The 12,217-nt window shown below is 54.6% G+C and overlaps 1 protein-coding gene across 19 annotated transcripts in view; it reads left to right on the top strand.

The window, feature by feature from the left end:
- Window positions 1-12,217, top strand: part of Iqsec3 (IQ motif and Sec7 domain ArfGEF 3) — an 89,324-nt gene extending 77,107 nt beyond the window's left edge. The window contains exons 10-15 of one of the 19 annotated variants that reach the window (XM_060384128.1): window positions 1,432-1,531; window positions 1,652-1,846; window positions 4,017-4,109; window positions 5,462-5,511; window positions 5,598-5,677; window positions 8,737-8,871. In XM_060384128.1, the coding sequence (XP_060240111.1) occupies window positions 1,432-1,531; window positions 1,652-1,846; window positions 4,017-4,109; window positions 5,462-5,511; window positions 5,598-5,672 (513 nt within the window). In that variant the 3' untranslated portion in view covers window positions 5,673-5,677; window positions 8,737-8,871. Of the gene's footprint in view, window positions 1-1,431; window positions 1,532-1,651; window positions 1,847-4,016; window positions 4,110-5,461; window positions 5,512-5,597; window positions 5,687-6,263; window positions 6,505-8,719 lie in introns of those variants that run through there. The other 18 variants (XM_060384127.1, XR_009591944.1, XR_009591943.1 and 15 more) reach the window with 18 other exon arrangements.

Raw genomic sequence — 12,217 nt, 5'->3', positions numbered from 1 at the left:
CCCTCGGCAGGTTATACAGGGGGAATGGGATAGGGCAACGCAGGCCCTGAGTCATTCTGGGGGCCAGTCCTGCCCCTCCGTCAGGCAGTCATTTCGGGGATTTGTGATGTCCACACTTCTGTTGTTCCTACCCTTAACCTCTTCTCTCATATGGTGGAAGTTTGGGCAAAGGCGCTTATTGAAACACCCAAGTCTAGTCAGTGACTGTGTTAACCCCTTATTCCTGCAGGAGCATTGGGTCTAGGGGGAGGGGCTTAACTCAGAATGAGCAAACCATTAACAGTGTGTGTGGGTAGCCAGTGATGACGTGTACGTGCTGGTTCCTATTTTTACAATATGGAGTACAAATGAGTCTGTATAATACAGGATGTAAAAATGCTCCTCGCAGTCCATCCTGTGGCAGTGGCACCTTTCTGGAGTGCACATCAGGGCCTGCTCCCTACCAGGCTCCAGTGGGATGAGAAAGAAGCCCCATCTTTTGCCCTAGCCCCCCCACCACCACACACATACACACACCCGAGAGGTCTCTGAGCTCATTTTCTACGCACTCCTGGATTGCTCTAACACAAGGGCCCCAGGAGCTGCCTCCCACTGGCCAGTCCACTTTTCTGGTTGTTCCTTCCCTTCTGTTCAAAAGTTCCTCTGGATGCGGTCCCCTCCCTCCCTTTAAGCAGGTCTCCAATGGAATGTGACTTCCCATCCATCCCTCCGCGTCCTCTGTGCCCAGCTCATAAGAGTTGCTAAATAAAATATAAGTTTATATATTGAGCAACTGGTGAAGTGACCTTTCATTTTAGGCAGAAACAAAAATCAAAGAGAGAGCGAGGAAGGAAGGAAGGAAGGAAGGAAGGAAGGAAGGAAGGAAGGAAGGAAGGAAAGAAGGAAGGAAAGAAGGAAGGAAGGAAGGAAATGAATGAGACCATATTCGATGGGAGGAGTGCTATAAAGTGGTGGCGTGACAGAGTGACTGGGTCACGGGGAGACGTGGGGGTGGCTTTTAGCTTGTGTGTTTAAATGGGATTTTTGAAGCTTTCTCTAAGGAGCATTTGGGTTAACTTAAATAACGAGAGGAATCTGGCTTGCAGAAAGCCACAGGGAGAGTTATAGGAAGAAAATGGCTGCCGCAGGGCTGAGCTAGGCTGCTTCAAGCTCCAGGAAGGAGGACAGTGTGAGGTCAGCGTAAAGCCAGCCTGGGTCTGAAAGGACACATGGGCCAGCTCTGCTACTTCAGAAGTAATGGGTTCTGGTGTGTTTTAAGCAGTGACGGCCCGTGTGTGTGGGCCCCAGGTTGGGGGATGGGAGGACTGTTCTGATGTACATAGGTGTGCATCTTTGCGTAGTGATCACAGCGCCTCTGGGCGTTGGTGCCTGCCTACGTGTGCGCGTACTTACGGGAGCCCCCTCCTCTGTTTCTGTCCCTCCCCCGGGCAGATTCTCAAGCTGTGCCCAAAGAAGAAGAGCTCCTTCACGTACACCTTCTGCAAGGCAGTGGGCCTGTTAGGCATGCGATTTCACCTCTTTGAGAATGAGTGTGAGTCCTGGGGCCCCGGAGGGTGGGAGCCTCCCCAAACGCCAGCCCTCCCCGCTGCACCCAGCTGCCCGAGCCTCCCTGCTGCACGGAGCTCACGGCCAAGGTGTGTCTGGCTTCCAGACTACTCCCATGGCATCACTCTGGCAACTCCGCTCTCGGGCTCCGAAAAGAAGCAGGTGCTGCACTTCTGCGCCCTGGGCTCCGACGAGATGCAGAAGTTCGTGGAGGACCTGAAGGAGTCCATCGCCGAGGTGACGGAGCTAGAGCAGATTCGGATAGAGTGTAAGGACCGGCCCCGGCTGCCGCGGCGGAGAGGTGGGGTCCTCAAAGGCAGAGGCAGCCTGCACGCACACACCTACCTCTGCCCCCCTCCCCCGGGAACTGTCATGCCTGCACTGCCCCTCCAGCCTCTCTCTCATGCCCTGCACTCCTAGCCCCACTGTAGCTCCCCATGATAATGTGGGCTTGCTTCACACTATGTGTGTGCCTGTCCGCTAGCCATGTGGGGCGGCCAAGGGCCTAGGTTTCTCACCGAGAACACTGCTGTTGCCTGTGTTGGCCAAGACAGCCAGGGGAGCTGACCCAGGCAGAGCTGATCCGGGAGTCCAAGGGGCAAAATGGTTCAGCTGTGTTCTACTTACATCCACAGACCGTGACCCCGTGCTAGCACACAGGCAGAGCTGGCATGGGCAGTTGAGTCAGGTGCTTGGTCTCATTGTCTTTCTACTGTGAGACTGAAATAAGAGGTTCTGTGTAGAACCTCTAAGAAAACACTCAAAGTTGGGCTAAACCGAAACCCAGAGCACAGGTTGCTGCTCGGCATGGGGGCGGGGAGAGGGTTTGAGGGTGTGATTTGAGTACATGCTCGTTTCATGCGACGTTGGTTTCCTTGGACTCGGGTATCACAGGCTCTTTTCAAGGTCTGGACTAGTTACCTAGAGGGCCCAGTCTGGTTATTTGTTCCTGAACGTTCTTAAGGGTGTGTCTTGAAGTGGGTATACTTTTCTCCTGGTCAGAATGTCACACATGGCTCCAAGCTGCTCAGAGAGCCACTGCCTGCCTGGCCTCAGCCCTCCTTAGGCAGAAACTTTTCTTCCAGTCCCGGGGCTTCCCAGAAGTCCATTCTCAGAGCAACAGAGGGGCAGATCTGGTTAGAATCCATTATATCAAGGGGTTGGGGGGAGAGCAGCTTCTGAAGCTGACTTGGGGGACAAGAAAGCCAGAAGGAAACTAAGTAGAGGGCTGGCTCTCGGTCTTCAGAGGAAGAGAAAGCGAGGTGACAGTGGATGAGAGAAGAAGGATGGCCATGGTAGGCAGGCGGGGGAGAAAATGAGTCCCTAGGGAGGTAAATGGAAGCCACAAGCTTCCATTTCAGGACCTGCACTGGGCAGGTGATGAGATCCATCATTTAATTCCTGCAATTTCCCGTGTGTGCGCATTGTTCTCCTCCTCTTACCAGCAAGGAAACTGCAGCCAGCAGAGCTTAAAGAGGGAGTCCAAGTTCTTACAGTGAGTGGCAATGAACATCACGTCCAACTTACGGCACTAACTCCTCTAAAGCCAGGACGACCCCCTGGGGCCAGCAAGCAACTAACTGAGCTCAGTGAGAATGCATAAAAGTGAGGGATGGTATGGTTCTGGCAACTAGGACAAACTTGGCCTGGACGCTTACTGTTTAGTGTCCCTGGACAGTAGCCAGCCAGAGAGACAACAAAATGCAACCCAAGTGGATAGTTTTAATAAAGGAATCTTGAGTCATGTCCCATGGAACCAAGAAGCTGAGAGAGTGCTTTAATAATTCCTGCTAAACCTACACGGATGGCAAACTAGCAGTTCCCTGGAGCCACTCAGAGAATAAACTGGAGAGTTGCTAGTGCAGAGAGGCTCCAGTGGAAGACCAACTGGGGCATGTGTCCCAGACACACAGATTATGGAATCTACCCCTTGGGAGAACACTGAACACCTTGCAGGAAGCTCAGGAGCTGAGCTTCAGTCCTGCTAGGGATACATGCATGGACTAGAAGTCACCAGCTGTTGTCTAGGAACCATGCTGTATTTTCTTGCACGTTGTTCTGATGCTAACGCGTGGACCACTTGCCCGTGTCAGGCCTTGTCCTGTGTGTTTTACCTCGAGTAGTCTTCCTAACGACATCGGCCAGTGAACCCAGCCGTCTCCCCAAGTGAGGCACAGAGGGCTGTGTAGCCTGCCTAAGAACCATCAGTCCAGGTGCCAACCCCAGCGGTCCACCTCCCTGCCCCACACCAGCCTCCTCTCTTTGGCCCTCTGGCAGTCAGGCAGAGCTTGCCATCACCACTCACAGATACTGCTGCCAGCCAGATTTAACCGGTTCTCGATGCCCCAACCCACTGTCAGAGTGGAGAGCGCTCTCTTCCTACCTCCTCCCGTTCTGCCCATATTATCCCCTTGCTCACCGGGACTGGGGGCTGTGGGTGCTGCCTCTTTTCACGTTTCTCCCTTCCTTAGGGGAACTGGAGAAGCAGCAGGGGACAAAGGCACTCTCTGTAAGGTCCGCCGGAGCCCAGGGGGACCCACAGTCGAAGCAAGGATCACCCACAGGTGAGACTGGGCTCTGCCCTCACCCAGCCCGTGCAGAGGCCACTACACCAGTCTCTGGGGGCTTCGGGTGGGGCCGTGCTGTCTCTCCAGCTGCTACTTTCCACGGAGGAGCTCCAGGCTTGTGTCTTTAACCTTTAGTCCTTAGCTCGGGGTGGAGAAAGGTGACAGAGAAATGTATCCACTTTGCAAACTGTCCCAACGTGTGGAACTGTATGTGAGATGTCACTAGCTGCACCACCACCTCGCCACCCTGGAGTCAGGCCAAGAGCCGGAATGGCCTGGATTTAGTCCAGATGAGCCTCAAACTCTATTTCTTAAGTGTTTTCTTCAGATTAAATTTCCCCACCAGCCAAGTAGAGTCAGAGAGAGCTTAGAGGACTTGATCTTCCCTTGCTTGGCCCTTGAAGCCTGCTTACCCCCCGACTGTATTCTTCCTGCCAGCTGAGAAAAGCATCTCTCTGAGATGTCGCCAATGTGCCACCGAAACTTTCCACCCACCTAAACCAATAGCCTCACCACATGGGTCATGGCTCACTTTCAGGACTGCCAGGATTTTACCATGGTCCTCAGCTGACAACATTCATCCCCACCCCACCCCAGCTTCTCCTGTGGGAGCTGCAAGTCCCTGTCAGATCTGGATGTGTTATCTCCAGGGTCCTGCCCGTGGTGCCCTGGACTGTGCAGTTTCCTTTGCACTTTGGGTAGCAGAGGGCTGAAAACTGCCGCTCTGGCGACGGGGAGTGAGAAACTCAAGGGGCTCAGGTTCGGAACACCTTAGCCGGGAAGAGTCCTCGAGCCATTCCTGGGCATCCACGGGGTTTCCTGGTGCATACCAGGTGGTGAGGAACTGTTGTCCTAATTACAAGCCGTTAGCAGCTCTGTGCATGGCAAACACCATGACTCCACAGCGCCCCTAAGTCCTAAGTCGCAGTGATCATAGCAATTGACAGCCCCCTCCTTCAAGGGACCTATGATGGAAGAAGGGGGATTTGCACAGTGCCTACAAATCATGGCCCACGTAAAAGCCAGCTTTCCCATATCGTACAACAATTTGCCTGGGAGAAAATGACTCCACAATGCATGATAAGAAAGAATTCCAGAGGCCTCCTCCTCTGTGGAGGCCCAGAGAGGCGCAGCCCCCTCCCCAAAATTACACAGCGACTGACTGGCCTAGTGAGGCTCCCGATACCCAGCCTGCTGTGCCAGGCAGCGCCCCGGTGGAGTGTGTGTATAACCTACAGTCTTGCTACCCACACCAGCTAGAGGGTAGCGATGCCGGCTGGGGAGGAAGAGGGCCAAGGGTTCCAGGCAGGACTGGTGGAGAATGAGCCCTATGCTGTTTGCATTCAAAGCCAAAAGGGAAGCGATGGCAGGAGAGAAAGCGGCGGAGAGCTCGGGGGAGGTAAGTGGAGGCCTGGTGGCATCCAGGTGAGTGATCCTGTGACCCCCTGTCCCTCTTCTCACCGTCTCTGTTGTTTCTCTTCTCAGGTATTAATCAATGTCTCCCCAGCCCGACTCACCATTTTACCAATTTCAAGAGATACAATTAAAAGTTACTGCTAGCATGGGTAATGCCACTCTCCCAGCGCCTAGTTAAGCCCCAAGCACTGCCAAACTGCTCCCCAGCCAGCCAGCCCGGCCCACTGCCCTCCAGGGCCAAGCTCCCAGACCAGCCCAGGGAGATGAACCCACAATACTCTGTTCCATGCTCTGTTCCCCTGCCCCCACCCACCCGCCCCACACAGTCTTCTTCCCTCCAAATGTGTTCTGTGTCAGAGACTCAATGGTCCCTTTCTAGGTCCTCCCATTTCCCTGAACAGGGAGCCTGGGCTCCCTCCCAAAGACACTCCTAAAGTCAAGTCATCCCTGATCGCTCTTAGGGACATTAGGATACCTCCTGGGGAAACGGGAAGAATGGGGTTGTGACAGTGAGAAGGAATTTCTCCCTGAAACAAGTCTCTGGAAAGCTGGCCATGGGGTGGGTGAGCACAGGAGGAAAGGAGGCAGAGCTGGGACGCCTCAGAGTTTTTCCTAGGGGGTGAGCTGATAAAGCTAACGACCCTCCTCACTGGAGGAGAAACTGCCATCTCCAAGCCACGAGGGAAAGGGACCTAGGCTGCGTACCCTACCTCCTATACAGACCCTCCTCCTTAGCTGCCAGGCCTTGAGGACCACCAGCTGCTCATAGACAGCCCTCTGCCATGCCCACTAGCAGGAGGGCTCCCCTAGCTGTGAGGGAGATGCCCACCCAGAAGCCTGCCAAGCCCTTGGGGAGCCACAAGATACCTGGGAATTCAGTTTCTCTCTGTCCCTGCACCCCACCCCCCACGTGTTTCTGGAGGAGGCACCTTTACCTGGAGGAGCTCCCCGCCCCAGCAGCTGACCAGCCCCCAGGGTGGGTATTCCATCCCCTGCCCTGCGCCCGCATCTTCCCGCAGCTGCCCATTCTCAGCCTTGCAGATAACCCAGTCACCAGCCACCCAGCTCATCCTCCTGCGGCCACCCAGGGAGGACGGGCCTTTTGATGCCTCTCTTCCCTTCTACCTGCCCACATGGCTATCTGCAAGGCTGCCCTGCCCCTCCAGCTAGCTCCAGGGATCCTGCCAGCCTCTGCTCCCCTAAGCAGAGGGCAATCTGGCCACCCCATGGCCTTTCGGCTTGGCCCTAGCTCCTTCTCCCCTGGCATTGCTTGGCCCAAGCCCCTATGGCAGGCGCTCTTCCATCTCCTCCAAGCTATTGTGACTGCTACTCATGTTCATGTTTTCTCTCTCCCTCTCCCTCTTCTCTCTCTCTCTCTCAAAAAAAGTGAAAAGTAAGCTTTTCACTTACTGAGTCTTAAAGGATCCGGGCTGGGGTGGGGCTGTTAATGCACATGGAGGGAAGTTGAGACTGCACAGGGCTACACGGAGCTCACTGGTCCTGGGCTGGGTAGCCTAGCATTGGTGCATGGAACACAAGGGTGCTGTGAGGTGGGGATGAGGAAGCAGAGAGGGTGAGCCTGGTGAGGCAGTCTTGGGCCGCTTCTCCTGGAGAATTACTGCACAGAATACGAGTAGGTGTGAGGTTAGCCTGCGCCCTGCGTTAGCAGCGGTGAGATGCCCTTCCGCCTATGACATCCCCTGGAAGGACAGGGATGTCCTCTGTAGGCTGTGTGCCTTAATAGCAATGAACTCTGGACACCTCATCTAGGGTGATTTCCGGCCTTCGGGAAAGCAGTGCAGGCGGAGGGAGAGGAGGGAGAGAAAAGCCTCATGGCTGGCTTGAGAAAAGCCTGGAGCTGGGGCTTGAGAATCTTGAGAGACGAAGTCTTAGCGAACCTTACGGGAGACCGCACAAGTCTAAGAAAGGCGTCTCTGAAGTTACACTTTGGCACAATAAACAAGACTGATAAATGCTGCTCTCTGGAACTCAGAGTGCGGCGAGCTGTTCTGGCCCGGGACTGGAATAAGGTCCTCTCCCCTGAGGCCTTAGCATGACCCTCTGCCTGAGAAGTTGGCTCTACAAGGTGGTACCTGAGGACAAACAGGCCCAGGAGAAAGCATCAAGAGGGACGGACTGTTATGGGATAGGGAGTTTAGGAGAAAAGTTATTAGCATCCGGACAGAGGCAGACAGACCAGAACACAGTGGGGCTCTAAGGAGAAGCCCCAGAACCAGAGACAGACCACAAATGGGGGGTCTGAAGAGAGGACTCGGAGCCCGCATGGTAGAAGTCTCTTCTTGGAACTGTCTGAAGAAGCATGGGCCTGCTACAGGGCTCTCTGAGTCACAGGCAGGAGTCAGGGATGTGTGTATAATGCCAATACCCACTTTGATGTTAGTGCTTGTCTCCGTGTGAGAATCCCTAGCGCCTGAAAGCCTGCTAGCTAGGGACTGAGAAGCCGTGCCCTCAGGAGGCATCTCTGTGTCCGCAGGAAGGAAAAAGCTGCTACTTGCGGGTACTGTAACCTGAGCAGCAATTCTGGTCTGGACTCTAACACTGCATTTTTACGATGAGTCTGCCCTAGCCACCTGCTCCTGACCCATGCAAGAAATCAGGACAGCAGGTCTCCATCTATCTCTCTGCTCTGTAGCAAGCAGTTCTAACCAAGACCAGCTTGGGTGGGACAGGAAGATGAAGGGGGTTTGACTCTGCCCTTGACTATCTCAGCAGTTCTCAAATGCAAGGGTCATGGCCTTGAGGAGTATTAAGAGGACAGGACAAGTTAGGTCCACAGGACCCCTTCAAGGTCCCCTGGCATTCCAGGCTCAGGTGCCTTGATGCTAACTAAGTGATGAGACCCTCTCTTTAATAACACCCACACACAGGGAGGATGGTCCTGCTTCTCAGGGTACATGGGGAAGAGTTTGCCCTGCAGAACCATCTCACAGATGAAGAGACTGGGATCTGGAAAACCATGGCTGTCATAAGTGCTCTGTACTACCACAGAAGAGTAGCATGAGAAACAGTTCCCTTGTGGGTACAGAGACCAGCATGGGGTCAAAGGCAGGGCCGAGAGCATCCTGTGGATGGCAGAAGGGGGGCGGGGGTCTGGGAGGCTCGGGTGGCCAGCCCCAGCAGCTGGGAATTAGTGGTAACATTTCATGCTTCTCTGGCTGTTTCTAAACTAGGTGTCAATTCACAACAGGCTTCAAACGTCCCAGCACAGCCCCAGGTTGGGGGTCGAGAGGGGAGCGCCAGCACCATCACCACCAACATCACCACCACCGTTGCCGCCAGACCCACAGCCTAGCCCCCTGAGGGAGCAGCCCCCACCGCTGCCACTGCCGCCACCCACACCCCCAGGCACCCTGGTGCAGTGCCAGCAAATTGTCAAGGTCATTGTCCTGGACAAACCATGCTTGGCCCGCATGGAGCCCCTGCTGAGCCAGGCTCTGTCCTGCTATGCCTCATCCTCCTCAGACTCCTGTGGCTCCACACCCTTGCGGGGGCCAGGCTCCCCAGTTAAGGTCATCCACCAGCCTCCACTGCCCCCACCCCCGCCCCCATACAACCACCCTCATCAGTTCTGCCCACCAGGCTCTCTGCTGCTCCGGCGCCGCTATTCCAGTGGCTCAAGGAGCCTGGTGTAGGCTCTGCCCTTAGCAACTGGCTGTTCCAATGGGCTGTCCTTCAGGAATCTGGGCTGCCCCTTGCCACTCCTCACATCTTGGCATAAAGCCTTCCCGGCCACTGATCACTGTTGTGGAAAGGGAGTGCCCCTGGCAAGATGGTTTGCTTCACTAAATTGCTTTAGTACTTTGCCACAAACATGTAACACCACCTCACTCTTCCTAGGGGTCCCACGTAGCCAGATGGGCCACGCCTTTACCTCTGTGTTCACTATGCTCCCCTAACAAGACTATAGATGGAAGGAAACTGAAGCCAAAGGGCCTGTGGGCTGACAGGCTTGTAGTCTTGGTCTAGTAGTCCATGCCTTTGGCCCATAGACAAGAGCAAACGGCTGAACTTGCCAGCAACACACCCCAGGACAGGGCAGGCTATCCTAGCATAATGTGCCATCTATGGCCAAGCTGAAGAAGGGAAAGCTAGCCCTGGCTCCCTGGAGGGACCTGAGAGTAACAGGGAGGGTGCTTGGTCTGCTCTTCCTGTCATCCAACCCGTAGTTGGGGGCCTGGTTCTCAGCTCCCAGGGACATTGTCTCCCTTAAACCACCCCAAGAATTGTCTCCTGCCACCCCAAAAGTTCTGAGCTACCCAGACCCAGGAAAGATCCAAGAAAGAGGATGGGGCAGGGTATTTAGTTCTGCCTGGGTCAGTGCAGCATGCTCCTGGGAGGTCCTATCTGCAAAGCTCGCTTTCTGAAAGCATTTCTTGGTTCTCCTGCCTCAAACATTTAGCCAATACCAAATGTACACAGGCAGTTATCCATAAACACACGTGAGAGAACCGAGTTGATTTCACTTCCTTGTGGAACCAGAAGCAAGGGGATGGGCTGCCAGTCCGCCCAGCGGAGGTGTGACTCGCCCCGGAGTCAGGGCTTCCTGGCGTATGACTGCAGCCTCTGTGTGCACAGACAAGGCGAAGCAGTAGGGATCTAGGGTCACTGTGTCACCCTGCTGCCCTAGCCTTGAAACAGTCCCTTCCTGGCAAATGCAGACTGGCTCCCAGCAGGGAAGGCCAAGAGTTCCCAGGATATTCAAAACTGCAGAGCAGAGCCAAGCAGGGCCCATCAGACTTCCAGGCCTGCCAGGACCAGAATCAGCACAGATAGCCCTGGCCCTCCAGAGCCTCGGACGGATGAGGCAGCCCCGAAGACCACAGGGCGGCAGGTGTCATAGGATGTCACATTCACGGCATCTTCAGGGACCATCTGTCACAAGCCAGGCCAACCTCCTTTGTCCTGTGCCAACAGCTATTCCTGACCTTCCTCAAGACGCTATCCTAGTCAGAGCCTGTTTTTAAAGTTTTAAAGAGAGGAGAGAGGCACAGTGAATGCTGCCATGGTTGGAAGTGACTTGCTTCTTCTGGCCCCTACTATACACTCCAAAACTCGATGCTTTGGACCAGATAGGAGGCAGAAGTAACCCAGGCTCTTAGAGGGGCCAAATGACCTCATTTCGTGCACATGCATGTACGTGTATGGTGCGTGCGTGAGTGCCCGTGTGTATCCTCACCCAGAGGTCATTATGCTATCACCCAGGGAGCTTCTGGCCCATTCCTGTAACTCTTGGCCAATAATGCTCTCTCCCCAGGGACTCCCAGCCTGTGATTTTTCTGAGTTGGCTGCCTCGGGTCCCTCCGTGGAAAACCCGTTTTTTCAAAAAATAATCAGAACCCGTCGGAGTGGAACAGCTTGGACACCTCCCCCAGCTGGGCCAGGGTGGAAAGGGTTAGGGCCTGGGGAAAGCACAGAGCTTCGGGTGGGACAGGATGAAGGAGAGGGCTGAAAATAGAGGGAAATTCATGACTAGTAGGGAGGACGTGCGGGAGGAAAGACTGTGAGTTACAGCCCTGGAGAGCTCACTTCTCTTTGCCGAGTCCTGCTCCCTGCTCACACCTGGCTTCACGCTAACGATGCCCTCTGTCCCTCCAGCCTCAGCTGAAGCCTGACTTTCCAGATGAGCGCCTGCCTCAGCAGCAGTTTGGAGGCTGGCCTGCATGGGCAGGCTCTGGGGACCCAGATTCTCAGGCATCATGCACCTCTTCTCCAGGGCGAGGTTGTTGCAGTAGCTGATCTAGACCCTGCTAGCAGGAGCAGAGCCCTTCACAGGAAGTCACACTGCTCGGGGCCACAACGTGGAACAGTCCTGAGCTGGCTTTGCGCCCCAGTAGCTCAGGGCAGGGAGGAACTGATGGACCTTACTGGTCAGGCAAAGTTAGAGTCCCCAGCTTGGGTTGTATTTCTCCCCTGACCGGACAACCTGAAAATGGTGGGATTCATTTGTATCTCAGTCCCCAGAGAGCTAGGAGCAGCCTCCTGCCCCTTTCCATGGTAGTGGCAATGTCAGGGCCTGCATTTCTTTCCAGAAAGAGGCTCTTGAGACTCCAGTTGTCTCGAAATTAAGGGAGCAGTGGAGTGCTAGCTGAGCTCCCAGATCCAAGCACCCTGAGATACCCTCATCCATCAGCTTTCTAGGCCTTACTTTGGGGAGCCCGGGCCCCTCTCCCAATGTATCCATTTGGCCCCAAGTCCAGAATCAAACAATCAAACCGGTGGCAGAAGCACCTTTCCTACCTGCCTTTAGCCACTCCCACCTCCAGTTCGAATGCAGGCCCTGTCTTGGCAACCTTTCCTGGAAACCAGCCTGTCTGTCTCTTCGTCCGCAAAGATGTGTTGCTTCCACAAATATGTATCAGTCCTGGGTCTTTGATCCCCCACTCAACCTGTCCAGAGCCTGCCAGAATGTCTCTGTGACCCAGTAGGGGTTCCTGATGTCATTCATCTGTCTGTCTCGGCATCAGCTGTCCATCTTCCTGCAGTACCTCTCCTCCCTGCTCACCCTCACTGGATGGAGTGGCAGTTCTCTGGGGACAGGCAGGGTGGCTGCACTCAGCAACTAATCCAAATGGCAAATATTTTGTAACAAAATAGCCCAGAGGTATTTTATCTGTTCAATTCATAGAGTTTTAGAGATTCTATTGAAATGTGTCACTTGAGCAAACTTA

This window comes from Meriones unguiculatus, chromosome 5 (assembly GCF_030254825.1).
Source record: "Meriones unguiculatus strain TT.TT164.6M chromosome 5, Bangor_MerUng_6.1, whole genome shotgun sequence".
In the NCBI taxonomy this organism is placed as follows: Eukaryota; Metazoa; Chordata; class Mammalia; order Rodentia; family Muridae; genus Meriones; species Meriones unguiculatus.
The sequence above is the reverse complement of the archived record's forward strand: the minus strand, read 5'-3'. Positions and strand labels throughout refer to the sequence as shown.